This window comes from Penicillium bovifimosum (genome assembly GCF_028826915.1).
Source record: "Penicillium bovifimosum strain IBT 22155 chromosome Unknown utg000007l_segment0_segment0, whole genome shotgun sequence".
Lineage (NCBI taxonomy): Eukaryota > Fungi > Ascomycota > Eurotiomycetes > Eurotiales > Aspergillaceae > Penicillium > Penicillium bovifimosum.
The window spans coordinates 70,871-88,306 of record NW_026622716.1 but is presented as its reverse complement, the minus strand read 5'-3'; the positions used below and the strand labels follow the sequence as shown (position 1 = coordinate 88,306).

Sequence of the window (17,436 nt, the reverse complement as noted above, 5' to 3'; positions counted from 1 at the left end):
GATTGCACTATCTCCCGCGTAACGATAACGTCGATACGTCGATAAGATATGGCATGCAGATCTCTAACCTGCCGACCTGCCAACCTGCACATATCTTTCGAAACCTCCAGTTCCCTCTCTTTGAATGAAGATTACAAGCTATGGCATTACCTGATGAAAGAACTCTTACTTCGATGGCCAATGGATTGCAGGTTGTGTAAAGAGTGGAATCGAGGGATGCTCAATGCTGGGAAGGGTCAGTAGCTTATATCATCGAGACAGACGGACAGTAGATGACAGCCTTTCGTTGAGCCTCTGAGGGACAGCGATCAAGAGCCCTGAACAAATGCATTTGGATATAGTGTGGTGCATTCTATTGAGCTGCTGCTGCTGACCAATAAGCTAGGTAGTTCATTATTGTCACTCCTGACTTTGTGTCTCGAGTCTCGACTCTCTATGATTTACCTACTTTGAATCAGAAAAGCATACATTTAAGCGTACATTGCTTTTGACTATTGCGTTAACCGTGTGAAATTGCTTGTAATATACATTCACGTCACTTCTCTTTAATTGCACGGCCCTTCCACAGGCTCGCCCAGCAAGGCCTTCTTCGGCGGGGTCTTCGTATTGCCGCTGCCTTCCGACTTGACGATTTTGGCATCTGCTAGTTGCGACGGTGCATGGTTCGGACCAGACCCTGATCCGACAGACACGCCATTCTTGTTGTCTGTAGCTTGGCTGCGCGGGGAGTTGAGGTTAGACCCATAAACATCAGGTCTTTCTCAAAGCTTGAAGCTTCAAAGCAGACTCAGGCTTTCCAGCTTCGCCTCAAGGGTTTGCATTTTGACACCTGACTTGTGAGTATGCTTGAACCCCATCGTCCCTTCCCATCTATCTAGATTCCAGAATCAACATCGACAGCTTCCTGGTGAAGGGTCTGGCTTTCGGCACAGACAACAATATCTGTGACTGGAGCGAGCTTAGCGTTTTCAATCTGGCCCCTGGAAATTGCGAACGGAGAATCCCTCGGGGACATCTGGATTTAAGAACTGGTCATCCACAGCGGCGCAGTCCCCGCCCGACTTGCTAACAAGCCGCCAAGCTCTAGCCTCTTGGCACATGTCTGGAGCTTTGACGCCAATTTCATCCTTGGCCAGATCTCATCTGACAGATTGACAGAAGGTGAAAGAACTCATCATTGCTTCAGCGACAAAAACATGAAAGTAAGCCTGCCCTGACTCGGAATGAGGATCTCTCATCAAAACAAATCGAAACAAAACTCATTTGCCATCCTTCGTTGTTCCAACATCATTGCCGATTGAGTCGGCCCAAGCCGTCGACACTCTGGCCGCCTCGCCAAGCCCTTCGGTAGCAGCAGTCCTTCCGGTTTTGCGCACGGAAAAGGTATAGTCGGTTGATCCGCATTCCCGCATGCTGGATGTGTTCCTTGTACCATCGTGCCATGTTCTGGGCTCCCCGACAATTATGACATCGGTACGTTGTCAAAGTTCGGGAATGGGGAGAGACAGGCAAACCTTCACATCGTGGTGGACGGGTCGGGAGGAGATGATTCCATCTCTCGCGTGAATTCGGGCCAGGACGAGGTCCATCAATTCCTCGTCGGTGAGTCTGCGGTCGGCCCAGTTGAAGAAGACGGTTACCCATGGATATGGGCCGGCCACGGCATGATCCTCGCGGTAGTTTCGGCCGTCAACATGGTTGAACATGCCTCCTCGGTACTGAGGGCGATGCTTGCGGCGCTGCTGCTTCTTCTTCTTCTCCTTCGTCACTCGCGAGGAGGCCATGGAGGATGTGTTGTTTCCCATTGTGAATGTGCAGTCGATGGATCCAGATATTCCATCGCCAACCATCGCGAGACACTTTCCCCAAATTGCCTAAGCAGTCGACCACAGGGCAGCCCCACGCCCGTCGTCTCACCCGAGTCACCCCTACCGTCCACGCCCGTCATCAATTTCGCAGGAATGTTAAACTGCGAAGGGTCAAGGAATGTCGCATGAGTATCCGGGTTTGATACCCAGATCGGCAGACGATACAACCGAGGATCCATTGTTGGCCTAGTATGTCGACTGGGTGGTCTCAATCAGTTTCAGATGACCAGTACTCTTCTTGCAGATCGCCTTGATGAGCCGGGGGTGCTCATCAACAAGGGGGCACTATCGGGAAGAAAGAGTAAGTATCGAGATCCCATAGATGATCTTAGATCATTGTCGGACGAGGGCCTATTACTTACTATGCATAGCCTTCTGCCGATTCTCAAGGATCTCAAAGGCACTCGACCTCCATTGGACGTTGCTTGCGATGCCTATCTTCGAGGCTGCGAGCAGGTGGAGCTCCGTTCCCCGTGGACCAAGAGGGGGGATATCCGGAGGGATCGACGAGCGTCGGGAGAGCAGAGATTACGATCATGGATTCCCCGGGTGGGTGTGAGCTGCGCGGCGCAGCAAGGTGTGACAACAAATTTGGCGAGGAAACCGAGACGAACTACGATGTGATCGTTTCGGCCGGTGTTATGGTTTATGATTGGGTATTTTTGGGGAACGGAGCTCAGAATCGAAGAGAACAGGTGACCAACATGAGATGTTGGTTTGTTTGAACCAAGCTCGCGGATCTCGAGTACGATGCACCGTCACTTTGGTCTAAAAAGGAGGGGCTCGAGGAGTGTATTCCGACCTGCAGCCGACGATCGGAAAGGAAAGAGAGGACAGCGAGGAAACGATGGCTCAACAGCCTCTGTGTCGTCTGCAGTCATCAGTATCAACCTTCGTCATGGAGATGGAGTGATGCAATTGGAAGAGATGAGAACAGAGGAAAGAGATGAAAAGGGGGGAATAGATGGCGGGATCCTTACCAAGAGAGACGAGGGGTTGAGTGCCCCTCGAGGCATCAAGGCCGCGAGGCCGTCGAGGCAGCGAGGCAGCGAGGCCGCCGAGGCCCCCTTGAGGCCCCCTTGAGGCAGCGAGGGAGCCGAGGGAAGGACGCGCTTGGGGCCCTTCATTTTCTACTCGGACGTCATGAGGCGCCTCATCAACCGATTCCGCAGAACAAATGAACCAGGAACCTCGTGGTGCCAGGTATATGGATTGTTCTGGCGATGAAGGTTGATGGGGGATCGGTTGAGAAAGAAGAAGATAAAGTGAGAGGGAGGGGAGGGCATGCCAAAGCACGCGACACATGATGAGACCAGCAAACCGGAAGAGGAACCATGGGGAGCACTGAATATGGCAACCTGGAACGACATAAGCGCCTGCTATACGTTGGAAATGAACGGCTCGCTTAAGGCGAGAGCATTGGAGGGTTGTCTCACATTGTGCTGTGAGGTTGTGTTGCCGGTGACACTTCCGACGACATCATGTCCATTGGCCTTCCTGTCTGAACAAGGGCCTAAGGTAGGTGGAGAACTCCTCAGCTTCCCTTTCTCAAACGCTTGGACTTCTCCCACTTTCAGACCGGTCTCTACCTACACGACACATGGGATTATGGAGTGTTCTGGGTTGACTGGTGGGTCTGCTAAACGATTGAGACCAATTACAAGAGCCATGGAATGGTTTTAGTGAACCATGAGTTATGACCAAGCGAAATGTGTCCCAATGAGTCGTGGGGTGCACTTTTCGTACTGACATCCATCTCAAACCGATGTAGAAGCTGAAAGATGGCTCGGCAGAGCACTCAGACCAGCGGACTCACCAGCCGCAGACCGGAGAGGAAACCAGTCAATTGATTCATAGGTGGTGAATGCATCAAACGGCATTCTACATGCTGCAGGGCCAATGGCTTGTATAATTACTCCTTGGTTCCTCAACACTGATATATATACACAGTTCGTCCATACCTATTAGTAGCCGCCTGGTGGACCCTTCGGGCACTTGATGTAAGTTCCATGTATTCCCGCTGCATTTCCACCGACTGGGATAAGCCGTCAAAATGAGGTCCCGCTCGAAATACGACAGAAATTCAAACGAAATGCAAGCGAAATGCAAACAAGAAACAAAGCCAGAAGTGACATCAATTTCCCATCCATCGGGCTGCCGCAGCCATAGGTAATCTACGGCCAATCCCTGTTTCAACGAAGTATTTGCATTACGCCTGGGCAGCATACTTGAATTTCTTCCCGAGCATTCTGGCCGGCTCCTCGTTATCAACAGGAAAACCCGTACAGCGGGCTTCCATGTCGTCAGATTTTGCGCCTCATTCTTCGTTCTGCACGATTGTGAGCATCTTCCAGACCTCTTAGCGTGACTCCCCGTCTATCAAGGCGGGATAATCATCCTGTTTGGCAGGTGGGTAGTTGATAAACTTTGCTTTACGCGCTTTGAGGGCTTCGGGCAGGTGCATGATTTACTGGATGGTCTTTCCATGGTGTTGCCAATATTCTGTTGAAAAAGTAGTAGGCTAGGTATAGGGCAAGCTCTCACATTCATTCTCTAGCGTAATCAACTGCCATACCCGTGAACGGGATACTGTCACTCACTCAACAACCTCAGCAGCTTCCTGTCCCAGGTACCGATACTTCAGAGGCCTATTTCCGAGGCCAGTTATTGTGACTGTCTGCTCATCACCAGGCACAATGTCAATAGCGTTATCCCCAAGCTGGACCCCTTCTTGTTCCTCGAAAACAACACACTTGACCGGCTTGCGGGCATTGATCACCAACACCGTTTCACCTGATTTATCTGTTCTCCGCTTGATATCCAGCTGTCTATCGGAAAAGTTGAGATACTTGAATGGCTGAGGCCAGTCAACATCCCGTGCAACGATCTGATGGTTCACCCACAGCCGGGCGGCAAGGACATGGGGTTCTGGCTCGGCAATGTGATCGAGCACTCCATCCGTGATGATATCGGTGGTACCATTGGCAGTGATGATAATATCCTCGCGCACAATCGGTGCCCGAATATCACGACCCGTGTTGACGGAAAGGAATCGCAGCTCAACGCTGCCTTTGACGGTCTCGGGTTTGTTGCTGGAGATCCAAAGCTCGTACTTGCTGGTCTTAGGGGGCTGTGCGTGTGCTACGCTCCAATCGTGGTGCTCACGTCGTACTCCGACAGCAATCGGGTTTAGTACCCGCTTCACAGCGTAGTATGCGGGCTTCGGGTTGATGAAGTAGTCCACGATGGCCCACGAGATTGTCGGCCAGCAGTCGTTCAGCTGCCAGAGCAATGCTCCACCGCAGTGTCGCTCGTCGCCCCATTGTCGGCGCCAGCCTCGGTAGCCGAACATCATTGTCTCGGCTTGTACAACTTGGGTGAGGTAGATATATGTCTGGATATGTCAGCGTATAGTCACAAGATGGTCCTCGGTGGCCATACCTCGAGATCAGTGGCGGTCCGCAAATTCTCTACTAGATAAGTCGCCAGTCTTCGTTCATGGCCATCGGCTTTGTTGTGGAAATCAATCACATGAGACTGTGGGAATTTATCTTCGGGATTCTCGACAAAGTAGTCGATTGTGGAGATGTGAGGGAAAGCCTCCATTCCAAACTCGCTGTTGAAACGGCCACCGAGCGTATCGAAAATCTGGTATTTTTCCTGTGTTCCATGCCATACTATCTTGTTGATTAGCGGGGGCACTTGTGTTCTGTTAAAGACAACTCACCGTTCCACTGGTGCATATCACCAACTGTGGTATCCGATGAGATTTTGCCATCTCCCCACGGGCTTCCAGGATGGTAGAATGTGCTGGGTGAGTGTTCAGCCACTACCTCGGGGAGCAGCTTCTCATAGATATATCGTGCCGGGAAGTCTGTGGCCAACCAACTCTCCGGGTCTTTATCATCGTAGTTATAGGTCAAGCCCTCTGATTCTGCAACCTGATAGTCCTCGTTGTTGCCCGCATAGATCACAATCGATGGGTGATGGCGCATGCGTTGCAGATTGTAAACTGTCTCTTGACGGACAGACTCGAGCATCTCGGGCCAAGTGGGATAGTTGCCGCATCCAAACATGAAGTCTTGCCAGACAAGCACTCCCAGTTCATCACAGGCCTCGTAAAAAGCGTCGTCTTCATAGATACCACCACCCCAGACACTAGTCAAGCGTTAGCTTGATTGGCACAGGCTTTAGACGGCAAAAAAATCCGAACCTACCGAATCATCACTTGTCTGCCAGCTACCATGAGCTCAATCCACTTGCGGTATCGCTCCGCGCTGACGGCAGGAAGCAAACTGTCCGCGGGGATCCAGCATGAGCCACCGCAGAAGATATCCATCCCGTTAATCCGGAAGAAAAAGGATTTGCCATGCTTGTCTGGTTGTTGGACGACCTCGGCAGTGCGAATACCAAACTTCTTTGATGCGTGGTCAACCTGTTCATCATTCCGAAGCAACGATACCGAAACCTCGTACAGAATCTGCTCGCCGTATCCGTGTGGCCACCAAAGAGCTGGCTGGTCCACCTGGAATGTTACTTGAGCTGTCTTTCCGGACAATGAAATAACTTGGCGTGCGATCTCGTTGCCTTTTGAACTTAAGCTGAACTCGGCCGTATATTCTCCGTCAACGATGCTCTCCACATCAATCACAGCAGTCACCTCAGCTGTCTTGTGGTCCGCTGAGAGCTGAGTCTGAGGCCATATATTGGACACGCGGGCTTGGTACACTTCAAATCGTACGGCGCGCCAGATACCAGCGGTCATCAGCACTGGTCCCCAATCCCAGCCCCAGTGATATTGTGCTTTCCGTACAGCCAATCGTGCTGGATCGCCGTTGAATCCAACCCACTTATGCTTGGGGTCCTTGGCTCGGAGCTCGCGTGCCTTTAGTAGGGCACAGTCGAACTCGATCTCAAGGGTATGTTCGCCATCTGCTTCCAGGGCTTTGGTCACATCCACCCGATGACCCAAGAACATGTTGTCACATTCCAGGATGACCTGTCCGTCGAGCTTCACTGTGGCAAATGTGTCCAGACCGTCGAATACCAGCACAATTGCAGAGCCGGCAGGAGCAGATGGTTTCTGGAAAACATTTCGGTAGACCCATGATTTCTCATTGACCCAGCGGGCGTCCAGTTCCTTGAACCCGATGTAAGGGTCATCAAGCCTGTCGTAAGAACACCGCCGTTAGGATGGAATGGCTTTATCGGAGAAAAGAAGCTTACTTCTTATTGGCAATGAGATCTTGCTGCACCACTGAGGGTACCGTAGCCACCGGTAGCCATTCTTCGGTGTCCCGGTCTCTAAAGGACCAGCCAGTAGACAGAGACTGCACAACCTTGGTCATTTTGAGATATAATTGCCAATTGGTAATATGAAAGAGCTTTTGCTTCTCCCCAATTTATACACAGTTGGAGATCAACATTTGTTATCGATAAGCTCGGAGCTCCCCTCTTTCCCCACTCGCCTTCCTCTTTGGGACAGGGGGGTATCCGTGCCGAAAGAGGTTAGCACAACACATGATCGATTCTGACTTTCGCAAAACTTTTGCAAATTGAAATGGTCGTCTTCAAAAGTTCGAGTACAGTGTAACAGTGAAATAGTTCAATGTTGAGATTTGCATGTGTACCAATACACAATTACACGTGATCAACACATAATGCCTCCCCTTCGGGGTGAGAACAAAGATATGCACGATATGCGGGGAGTCGGGGACTGTGAAGAAACGTGGGATGCTCTACCTCATCATACTCTTACTCACCTTATAAGGAAAAGCACCCAAACTTCGAATGCCGTGCATAGTTGACTGCCGTGCATAGTTGAGACCAGGGACTTCTCCATGAGTTCGTTTACCGTGTCCTTCTACACGTGGAATCTCAAGGGGATGCATCTGCATATCATTTGCAGGCATGCCCCTCTGTGCACACACCTCACTACTGAATTGCCTGAATTCATCTATTTGACATTTGCCGTTAGCACAAATGCAACATAACCGGACCAATGACCTGACTCTTCGGCTGACCAGTGACAGGCTGCATCCTTCGGGTTCGGGTCTTCCCATGGCCTTGGCACATCCAACCAACTTCTACAACTTCTCTGCTCTTTTCCCGGAGATCATCAGAAGTTCAGAACCGTTGAGACTGGTCTCTGCAGATCTTTCAATTTCTCTGACTTGGTCCCTGGTGATCTTGCCTTTGTCCACTCTAGATCACCAAAATTGGATGGGATAGTCGGGCTGCGACACTACACACCTTTCCCAGTGTTGTTGTTTTCCACTACATGATAATTCTGAGTAACCAGGTACCTTTTATATGCCATCCCCGTAGACAAGGTACAAATGTTTCTACAAATGTTTCTACGAAGTTCTCGAACCGGCTAAAGGGTAACAAATAGGGTTTGGAGCTAGTCAACACTCAGAAAGCGGTGTTCAGTAGTGCCGTAACTGCTGTTGTTAGGCGAGATCCTACCCGCTCTCCATTTCGGGCCCTTGACTCGAACGAGACAATGGGCGCCCCGCGAAATTACCTGCCCCCTCCCAGTGGCAAGGTACGAACCAAGAACTCCAGACGCCGCCCCTCCAGGATAAGCAGATCTGAGCCCCTCAATTTATGGAAAATTCCCTCAAGAGGCGTCAGCGTCAAGGTTCACTGGTTCAGAGCCGCCATGCTAGTCCCAAGTGTCTGAGACTAGAGAGGGACTGACCAGTGCCACAGTGGTGAAGAATAAGTTGAGTCCGGCCGAAAGGAACCTCGGTCAAGATCACCGGACACGACCCCATAAAAGCATGGGGTCTTCATGGACCGGACGGTGTCCGGACCCCACCGGTCTTCCCCAGATGACTGTCTAGTTGGCATTTGCAGGACCTGTTAAAGACCATGCAGTTTGCCCCTCGACCAAGTCTGGGGAAACGGCCCCCTCTCTCTGGGGAATTCAGGCCATACAACCCTAGTGACATGCGCATCCCTGTGGCGTGTGAAATCCGGAAGCGAAATTGCCTATGGCTGGCACCTTTACACCCCTGGTCATGCTGGCGTGGCACTCTCCCGGCTAAGAAGAGTAGTCTGCAGGGAATCACAAGGCTAATGGCTCCCATCAAAAGACCCTAGCTTTCTATATGCCGGGAATTACGTAGATGAAACGATGTTCGACGCCCATGGGGCTTTCAGCCTTTTCTACCAGATCAGAGAAGATGTGCAGCCCTTTTTCGGTACCTTTCCACGCATTCTAAGGGAAGAAGTAGAGTCACAGAGAGATCACTAGCTCATAATAATCACAAGTAATCACCATTTCAACCAATCAAGTCGACCCGAGCGAGCCGGACAGCATACAAGTCTACTCTTCTAAGCCACGAAGGCATCAAGCAAAATGCGGGGAGATTAAGCGGATCGGCCTAAACTATTTCATTTTGGCGTTAGTTCTCTTTTGTCTTTGTGTTTTCCCTCTAAATTTCTGTTTCTTTTTTATCCCTCACATAGACATACTTGCCACAGCAATGTGAAGCCCTCAAACTCTTATTGAACATTCTACGCCAAAAGAATTCCACTCCTGACATCCACATCCATGTTGTCCGCTCAGTGACAACACGGTGGTCAGACTATGCATTTGGATCATTCGATAACTCATCACAATGTTCCACACATTCGAGGGTTTCGAGAACCCAACGGCAGCAACGCCTGCCCGCAATCGGGCATCCAGTGAACGGCGAGATTCTGTCAGTCGCCGTGTGACAACCTTGCGCGCTTGTACGTCTTGTCGCCATCGTAAGATCAAATGTGACGGGGAGAAACCGTGTGAGGCCTGTCGGTGGTATAAGAAATCAGATCAGTGCCACTATTCAGATCCACGACCGTCTCGGAGGTGAGTCACGCCGTTCATATTTCCCCCGGATCCAACCGGCTAAGTCGAGTATACAGACATGTAGAGAAGCTGTCTACTACTTTGGAAGAATATCGAAGTATACTGGGAAAGTTATTCCCCAACTTCGCACCGGAGTCACTCGTCAATCTGTCGCGGGAAAAGCTCCTTGAGCTCACAACTACTACGTCGGGATCATATCCCCAAGGACTATCACATCATGGTGGATCGCCGGCTACCTCGGCTTCACTGGATGCACACGTCTCACCTACTTCGGGTGATGATGACAATCTCGAAGCCTTGCAGACCATGCCTGAAGAACTACCGGATAGCCGCAATGCCAGCTCCACAGATCTGGTAGAAGGTGTCTCGGACGATGTCAATGCGCTATCGCTGTCTGCGCGTCAGCCTTCTTCATATCTGGGTGTATCATCGATCCAGGCCGTCATCAAGGTCATTGTTTGGTTGGACCCGGGATGTGCCTCCTACTTTTCTCGAACGCCGCCCAGTGAGCAGGAGCATCCCATCGCATGGCCGCATCATGCACCTATTACACCTCCACAACCCCTGATTCCACCCTCGGAAATGCAAATGTTGGATGCATATTTCCTTTATTTCCAAGCATTTGCTCCTATGATCGATGAGCGATCCTTCCGCGAGGCTTACATTGCTGGCCGTCGGCGAGATGACCATTGGCTTGCTTTGCTGAACATTGTTCTTGCCCTGGGTTGCATTGCGGCCACAGGACCTGATGACATGACACATCAGACATATTTCCTGAGGTGCAAGGGTCACTTGAGTCTAAGCTCCCTGGGTAGCTCACATATTGAGACGATTCAGGCGCTTGGTCTCATGGGTGGCTGGTACTGCCACTATATCAGCCAGCCGAATCTGGCATATTCCATCTTGGGTGCTGCGATGCGTATGGCAGCTGCCCTGGGACTACACAAAGAGTTCTCAGAGGCTCGTCAAATACCGAGTCCGGCGAAATTAGCCTCTATGGATCTTAAGCGCCGCGTGTGGTGGTCTTTGTTCTGCATGGATACGTGGGCCGGCATGACCCTAGGGCGGCCCAGCATGGGTCGAATAGGTTCGACCATTACCGTTAAGCCCCCTCTATGTCGAGACAAGGTAGGTCATATCTGGTCAATGAAAGAATGATTATTTTGCTAACTATGATATAGGACAATGTCCTCGAGATCCTCCCTTTGGTCGAAAATATTCGCTTCGCCAAAATCGCAACTCAAGTCCAGGAATTCCTCGCCGCGGCACCGCTGGTCAAACACCAAGAAATGGCGCAGGCAGATGCTCAGCTCCTAGAGTGGTGGGACAATCTCCCTTCCGTCCTGAAGGACCACGAGCCCTGCTCAGAGTCAATCAACACCGTCCGCACAGTTATGCGCTGGCGCTACTACAACCAACGAATGCTCCTCTACCGACCGACACTACTCAGCTACGCCATGCGCCGCGTACCCTATATCGCACTGCGATCAGAAGAGCGCACGGCAATCGAAAAATGTCGCGAAGTAGCCGAGCTCTCTATTCAGAACATTGCCGCGACGGCTCAGCTGAACCAGCTGTGCGGATGGAATGCCGTCTGGTGGACGTTCCAGGCGTCCATGGTCCCTTTGGTCGGACTCTTCCTCAACGATTCAACAGTCGATGATCCCCGTGCATCTATTGAGTCCTGCCAGGCGCAGGTCGAGACTGCCATGATGACCCTTGCCCGTATGCAGTCCTTTGGCCATACGGCGAAGCGGTCGCTGGATGCCATTTCGCGCATCTACGAGGCAAGCAAGCGGGGACAGGATGTTGCCGAGTCTGATTCCTCGGCCAATCTTCCTAGCGGCTCTTATCCTGCTGGTCGGGATATGGTGCAGGTGTTTGCGGCACCGGAGCCCGGACGTGGTCCCATGTCGATGAGCGAAAATGGGTTCCTAGATCCGCTTGCGGCTCCTTTTACGGAAGATTCCGGAGGTCAGTATCTTTGGGAATACTTGAGCTGGAGTGATAATAATTTGTGGCCCGGGATTGTTAACGAGATCGATGGACGAAATGATGCGATGGCTATGTTGACTCCTGAGGAGAAAGTCCGGAAATTCGAACAACCGACGTACTTCGATCCAATGTCTGATCCGGGGTACTTTGTAAATGGTGGAGTTTATTACTGAGTGCTTTTCTGTTTTGTTTGTGGCTTCTTACTTCAGCGTGTTAGCATAGGATATATGGAAATGAATGTATGACTTCAACCTCTCAATACTTCATTCCTCAATGGCGAAAAGTAGATCAAGCGCTTGTATGCTTCTCTCTTGAGTGAGCCCCGTCCGCAAGGCAAACACTGCTGAAAAGGGTATCCTCAAATACCATGCCTCGTATTCTTATTGAATGGAGATGCGGATATTGTACGAAGACGATCATTCATATTAACACGTCAATCAACAAATCTTGTTGGGTCGAGTCTCCAATACGTGGGAGATGAAATGAATTACAGGGATGAGGGCTAGGTTGGAAATAGAAGGGAAGAACAATATCATTAGAGGTATCATTATATTCAATTCAACGTAGGTGGTATATTCGGTGTACTCATAGCGACGCATAATATCGAGCCAGCGAGTCTATCATAGCGTCTCGTCGTTGAGGTTCTTCATCCCCGAAAACCTCCTGGACGTGTTTATTGTGTTTCAGACTTGATACCTGGCTGAATGCGTCGCCGTATCCAACCGGGCTGTCCAACTGTACAGCCCTTCGGCGTTTGTCGTCATCTTTGATGGCCGACAGTGCACCCGACAGATCCAGCTTGCCACCGGATTTCAAGTGGCCGAGCGTGTTCTTGAGCACTTCGCCAATGCCCACGTTTGCCACCAGCGGCAAGGACCCGAGCACGTTGGTGTAGTATGGAATCAGGGTGCCGTTGGAGACAATTGTTCTGGTTACGGCTGTTAGTCCCAGTGAGCCGTTCCGGAGCGAGGTGGCTTGGGAGGCGAGGACTGCGGTGAGGTTGCCGAGCACTGTCTTGAGGTCGAGGACACCTCGCAATGGGAATACGTTGTTGCCCGGTCTCAGGGTGACATCTGTGATGGTGGCGTTGCCGAGCACTATGTCTGTATCGCCACTCTTGAGGTCAAGGACAATGGTGCCCACTTCGAAGGTGAGAACGGTTGGGTTTGGCAGGGTAATGTTGGCGATAAGGTTGCTGCCGTCGTCTTCTGCTGGAAGAACGAGGGTGGCGTCTGCGATGCTGAAACCCTCAAACTTGTTCAATGCTGTTGGTATGGTTAGCTAGAACAATGGAAGGCATAGCGAAAGACTGACTTGGAATCACTATATTCCTATCCAAGGTGATTTTGTTCTTCAGGACTCCGAGGTACCCGGTGGTCTTTCCATACAGAGATAATGATGTCTTCTCTTGGTAGACAGCTTGATGCACGAACTCCTCCCAGGTCGTTAGGTTGAGGAGTGGTGTAAATTGGTCGTAGACTCCGAGTGAATAATTTCCCTTGACGGTTTGACCGGGGATATCGATTGCTGCATATGGGGTCTCATGGCCAAACTTGCGCACGAAGGTGTAGAAGACGACAGGGTCGAGCCGGACGGGGAGTGCAAGCTTCAAGTTGATTTTGGTTTCCAATGTCATGCGCACTGATTCTGGCGTTGGGTTCATAACCTCCGCCTTGATAAGGCGAATGTCTGCTTTGTTCACGACAAGTTGTGCAACGGCGGGAATTACGACCAAGAAGCTTTTCGGGTTCAGCTCACTGTATTTGGGAAAGCAGCAGAATAACAGGGTCACTTACAAGATGGGCAAGAGAATTGCTAAGAAGATTACATTGCCGATGAGGTAAAGACACCAGAATCGTCTGCAATGGCGGCGAAATTTATCTTTCTTCGGATTTGTGCTCACGCTCACTGAGGATCCGACCTTCTCGAGCTCTGAAAGCTCTTCTGGACTGGGATTTGGGTGAAGGAACCCTCGATTGCCTCCGATGATATACTTCTCTCTCGCCATGATGGAATTTATTGAACGAACGGAAGAACATGCGAGGGACAATCCATCTATATAATTCAATGCCACCCTTCACACGATTATCATATGTCTTTCTATCAAAGATACCGAGGAATAGGAGATAATTAGGTTTATAATAGAGGAACTCTGTTTTCTTTTGCGGGGGATCGACATCTAGCAGGCAGGTCGAGCATGTATGTCATGTTTCTTACCAAGATACAATACATCGTCGGATCTGTGGTACGTCCTCATGAACTGGATCTTTGACTGGACTAGCCATGTTTGAATTGAAGGTATTACTGTCCTCTCATCCGTTTTTCATTTTGACCACAGCAGCTGACTGTATCGGACCTATCATATCCGTTGCTCGGAGCTCCCAACTTAGCCCGCTGAATTTCGAAGGCGCACGATGGCGTCTTACGCCACAGGTACACGTATGTATGCAATATGGACATTCGAAGTGATACAGGCCCGAGCTGGAATTTGCCTACTCGGCAAAGAATGTGCTCCCCGTGTCACACGGCACGGCCCCGTTAAGGGTCTCGTCTATTCCTGACTCTGTGTAGATCGATGATATTCATCAACTTACAATGGCCTTACTAATGGTTGGCTAATTGGAAGGTCTTTGATGACCATGGTGAGTGCTTTTTACCACTGTAGGAGAGGATCACGGCCGTGATGGGGCATAAAATGGGGCCCTAAGACCATGATCAGCTTGGGCAGTCACTGAGCCTCTGAGGTGCTTTTACAGGGCTCCTCGTTCTTGTCACTGTAATACACTGGCCCAGCGTATGTTGAGAAATCTAACTGAGACTCAATAAGATCAGATTCTGGGTGTTTTAGCCGATGTCCGACAATTTAGACCCCATATATGGACCTGGACATGATCTTGATACCACGAGTTGCATTACGAGAAACACTGGTGCTGTTCCTTGTTTATTCCGCCGATGAAGAAACTGTCAGCAAGAGCTTGAGATGTGGAGGAATGATTCAGGGGGTCTTCAACGACTGATTCGGGTGACCCCTCTCAGTGGCGTAACAATCTGCATTGGGAAGCTTGGAAGTCACAAACACTCGATATGACTGGCTCGGCTTGGATTATTTGGGAATAATTGAATCCTTCTGTGTGGCTGGTCGAGGGTAGCGAGTCAGCGACATCAGACTCCCCGCATTCGCTTAACTTCGTGGATCAGTGGGTATTTGACTTCATTGGGCAAGTTCATCTTTTGCGGGGGGACACGCGGTAAATATAAATCTTATTTGACAATCTCCTCGGGTATAGTTGCTGTGAGCTTAGGTCGGCTACATGTTCAGTTACTTCTGGGCAGTACAAGCCCTACTCGGCTCTGCATCACGGGCGGTATCATTCGAGGCAATAGACTTTTGACGACAAGCTATTTCTTAACTATCTCTATTCTTGTGAGTTCAAGATCCAGGAACACATCCAAACCATAAAAGCACCTGAGGGGGCTTTGGTTTATGAAGGGTGTGAAACCTTCAAACCTCGGGACTCGGGAGTCAACTGGTCAATTGCCATGCTCACCATGGATGGGAAGGGCGCTACCTACCTATGAGGCAGGGGTAGGATATATATAATATGCTAAAGCCTAACTATGTCTATGATTATTGATTGAACTATCCACTTGATTATCCAAAGGAGAGAAACTAAATGATGTAGCTATCCATATTGCCTGTGTGTTGATTCCAGAGACGGCGGAGAGGGTCCAGATACTCGGCCCCCACATCCCAAATAGGGCTGGGAGCCTGGGGCTGACGACCTACAGTGCACGGGCCAGGCTGAGTCATGAAAACCTCAGGTTGGCAACAACAAGCCTCCACGTTGAGTCGTTGACATCCAGCAATCGAACAAGCCACGAATTATATGGAAGGACCTCAATCAAACCTATTCCAATCACGGTCATTACAGATATCTTTATTCCAGAAGTCTTGTCTGTCTTGATTCGATGTGCAGCTGCTGAACCTCAACACGACATTCGTCAAGGGGTTCACCAAGCCCGCCCAATTATGCGAGCTAGCCGCAACAAACAATCTAGCGATCTTTGATTTCTTCTGTCGATGTTCATCTGAAGAGGAGACAAAAGGTCAAATAAAAAATGACTCTCTTCGACTCCCCATCACGAGTTTTCCTCGGTGCCATTGTCCTCCGCCTCGTGCTCCTCGTGTATGGAGGCTGGCAAGATGCGCATTCCGCTGTGAAATATACCGACATTGACTACATGGTATTCACTGATGCGGCACGCTATGTTGGGAAAGGGCAATCGCCCTATGCTCGCGATACTTACCGCTACACCCCGCTCTTGGCATGGATGCTTCTTCCGACTGCGTGGGAGGGTCCCGCGCCTTGGTCAACGCTGACATTCGCCTTTGGTAAGGCCTTGTTTGCTCTATCTGATGTCATTGCTGGATGGCTGGTTACTCAGCTACTTGTGCGTTGCTACCGCTTTCCCGTTGAGCGCGCGCTGCGTTATGTAGCAGCGGTTTGGTTGTGGAATCCGATGGTTGCCAATATCAGTACTCGTGGTAGCTCCGAGGGACTCCTCGGTGTGCTTGTTGCGGCGCTTATATGGGCAACTCTGACGAAGAAACCCATCGTTGCTGGATTGATCTTGGGAATTGCTGTGCATTTCAAGATCTATCCCTTCATTTATGGCATTTCGATTATGTGGTGGTGGGATTCCGAGCGCGATGGGGCTGCCCCTACTAGATTGGGTCTGCTGGCAAAGGCATTGAGATTCATTACGCCGTCCCGGGTCAAGTTGACTGTCGCTGCATTGGGTAGTTTCGCCGCCTTGAATCTCGTCATGTATCTCCAGTACGGCCAACCGTTCCTGCAGCACACTTTCTTCCACCATCTTACCCGTATTGATCACCGCCACAACTTCTCTCCATACAGTACCCTTCTGTATCTGACTGCTGCCGGTGGTGCCGAAACACGCTTTGAGGCACTGGCCTTCCTTCCGCAGCTCATCCTTGCGGTCATTGCTCTGCCTCTCGTTTTGGCGAAGAAGAGCTTGACTACCGCGATGCTTGCGCAGACGTTCACTTTTGTTACTTTCAACAAAGTTTGTACCAGTCAGGTATGGATATGATCTCAGGTCAATCTTGGTAACCGCTAACCTGTTCAGTATTTCCTGTGGTACCTCATCCTGCTTCCATTTTACCTCCCCTCTTCGTCCCTTATCCGTAAGCCAAGCTTGGGCATCTCCGCAGCCATCTTATGGGTTGCTGGGCAGGTATGTATTGGTTTTTCCCATCTGATTCGTCAACAACGTCACCCGGGTCTGATCTTTGACACATCGTTTAGGCTCTATGGCTGCACCAAGGTTACAATCTCGAATTCTTGGGATTGCCATCTTTCGTCCCGGGGCTGTTCCTAGCAGGCCTGTTCTTCTTCGCCGTGAATGTGTGGATCTTGGGTATCATCATCAGGGATGGAGGCGAGGGTGCAAGTGAGATCACGGGTGAAGTTGACCATCCCAAGTCGCACTGAGATGAGATATTCGCCATATGTACTTTATAAAAATGTATAGTTATCGCTGCTACCTAGACGAATGGGGCAAATATTCCTGCATACGGAGCAATTTTGCACCGAGGGCGAACCCGCCGCTACCTAGAGCCACAGCACGCAGATATGCTGCGGAATGCTCACGTTCACTGGTCTATGACTCGACATTACGTGGACCTGAGCG

The 17,436-nt window shown here is 50.5% G+C and overlaps 5 protein-coding genes across 5 annotated transcripts; 2 read left to right on the top strand and 3 right to left on the bottom strand.

Moving 5' to 3' along the window:
* Positions 1 to 1,287: 1,287 nt before the first annotated feature.
* On the bottom strand, positions 1,288 to 1,706 carry N7515_008961 (uncharacterized protein; the record flags this gene model as incomplete). Its single annotated transcript, XM_056669705.1, has 2 exons — positions 1,288 to 1,446; positions 1,515 to 1,706. The coding sequence occupies 2 exons, from the start codon at positions 1,704 to 1,706 to the stop codon at positions 1,288 to 1,290; spliced, it is 351 nt and encodes a 116-aa protein (XP_056517504.1).
* A 2,758-nt stretch (positions 1,707 to 4,464) lies between these two features.
* Positions 4,465 to 7,216, bottom strand: N7515_008960 (glycoside hydrolase family 2 protein; the record flags this gene model as incomplete). The annotated part of the gene is made up of 5 exons (XM_056669704.1): positions 4,465 to 5,262; positions 5,310 to 5,545; positions 5,596 to 6,026; positions 6,086 to 7,036; positions 7,095 to 7,216. The coding sequence occupies 5 exons, from the start codon at positions 7,214 to 7,216 to the stop codon at positions 4,465 to 4,467; spliced, it is 2,538 nt and encodes an 845-aa protein (XP_056517503.1).
* A 2,280-nt stretch (positions 7,217 to 9,496) lies between these two features.
* On the top strand, positions 9,497 to 11,894 carry N7515_008959 (uncharacterized protein; the record flags this gene model as incomplete). Its single annotated transcript, XM_056669703.1, has 3 exons — positions 9,497 to 9,726; positions 9,783 to 10,854; positions 10,908 to 11,894. 3 exons carry the CDS (start codon positions 9,497 to 9,499, stop codon positions 11,892 to 11,894), a joined length of 2,289 nt encoding a protein of 762 aa, XP_056517502.1.
* A 412-nt stretch (positions 11,895 to 12,306) lies between these two features.
* On the bottom strand, positions 12,307 to 13,729 carry N7515_008958 (DUF3712 domain-containing protein; the record flags this gene model as incomplete). The annotated part of the gene is made up of 3 exons (XM_056669702.1): positions 12,307 to 12,986; positions 13,036 to 13,478; positions 13,518 to 13,729. 3 exons carry the CDS (start codon positions 13,727 to 13,729, stop codon positions 12,307 to 12,309), a joined length of 1,335 nt encoding a protein of 444 aa, XP_056517501.1.
* Positions 13,730 to 15,840: 2,111 nt separating this feature from the next.
* N7515_008957 (glycosylphosphatidylinositol-alpha 1,4 mannosyltransferase I) lies at positions 15,841 to 17,237 on the top strand (the record flags this gene model as incomplete). Its single annotated transcript, XM_056669701.1, has 3 exons — positions 15,841 to 16,824; positions 16,873 to 16,980; positions 17,052 to 17,237. The coding sequence occupies 3 exons, from the start codon at positions 15,841 to 15,843 to the stop codon at positions 17,235 to 17,237; spliced, it is 1,278 nt and encodes a 425-aa protein (XP_056517500.1).
* Between the last annotated feature and the right edge of the window lie 199 nt (positions 17,238 to 17,436).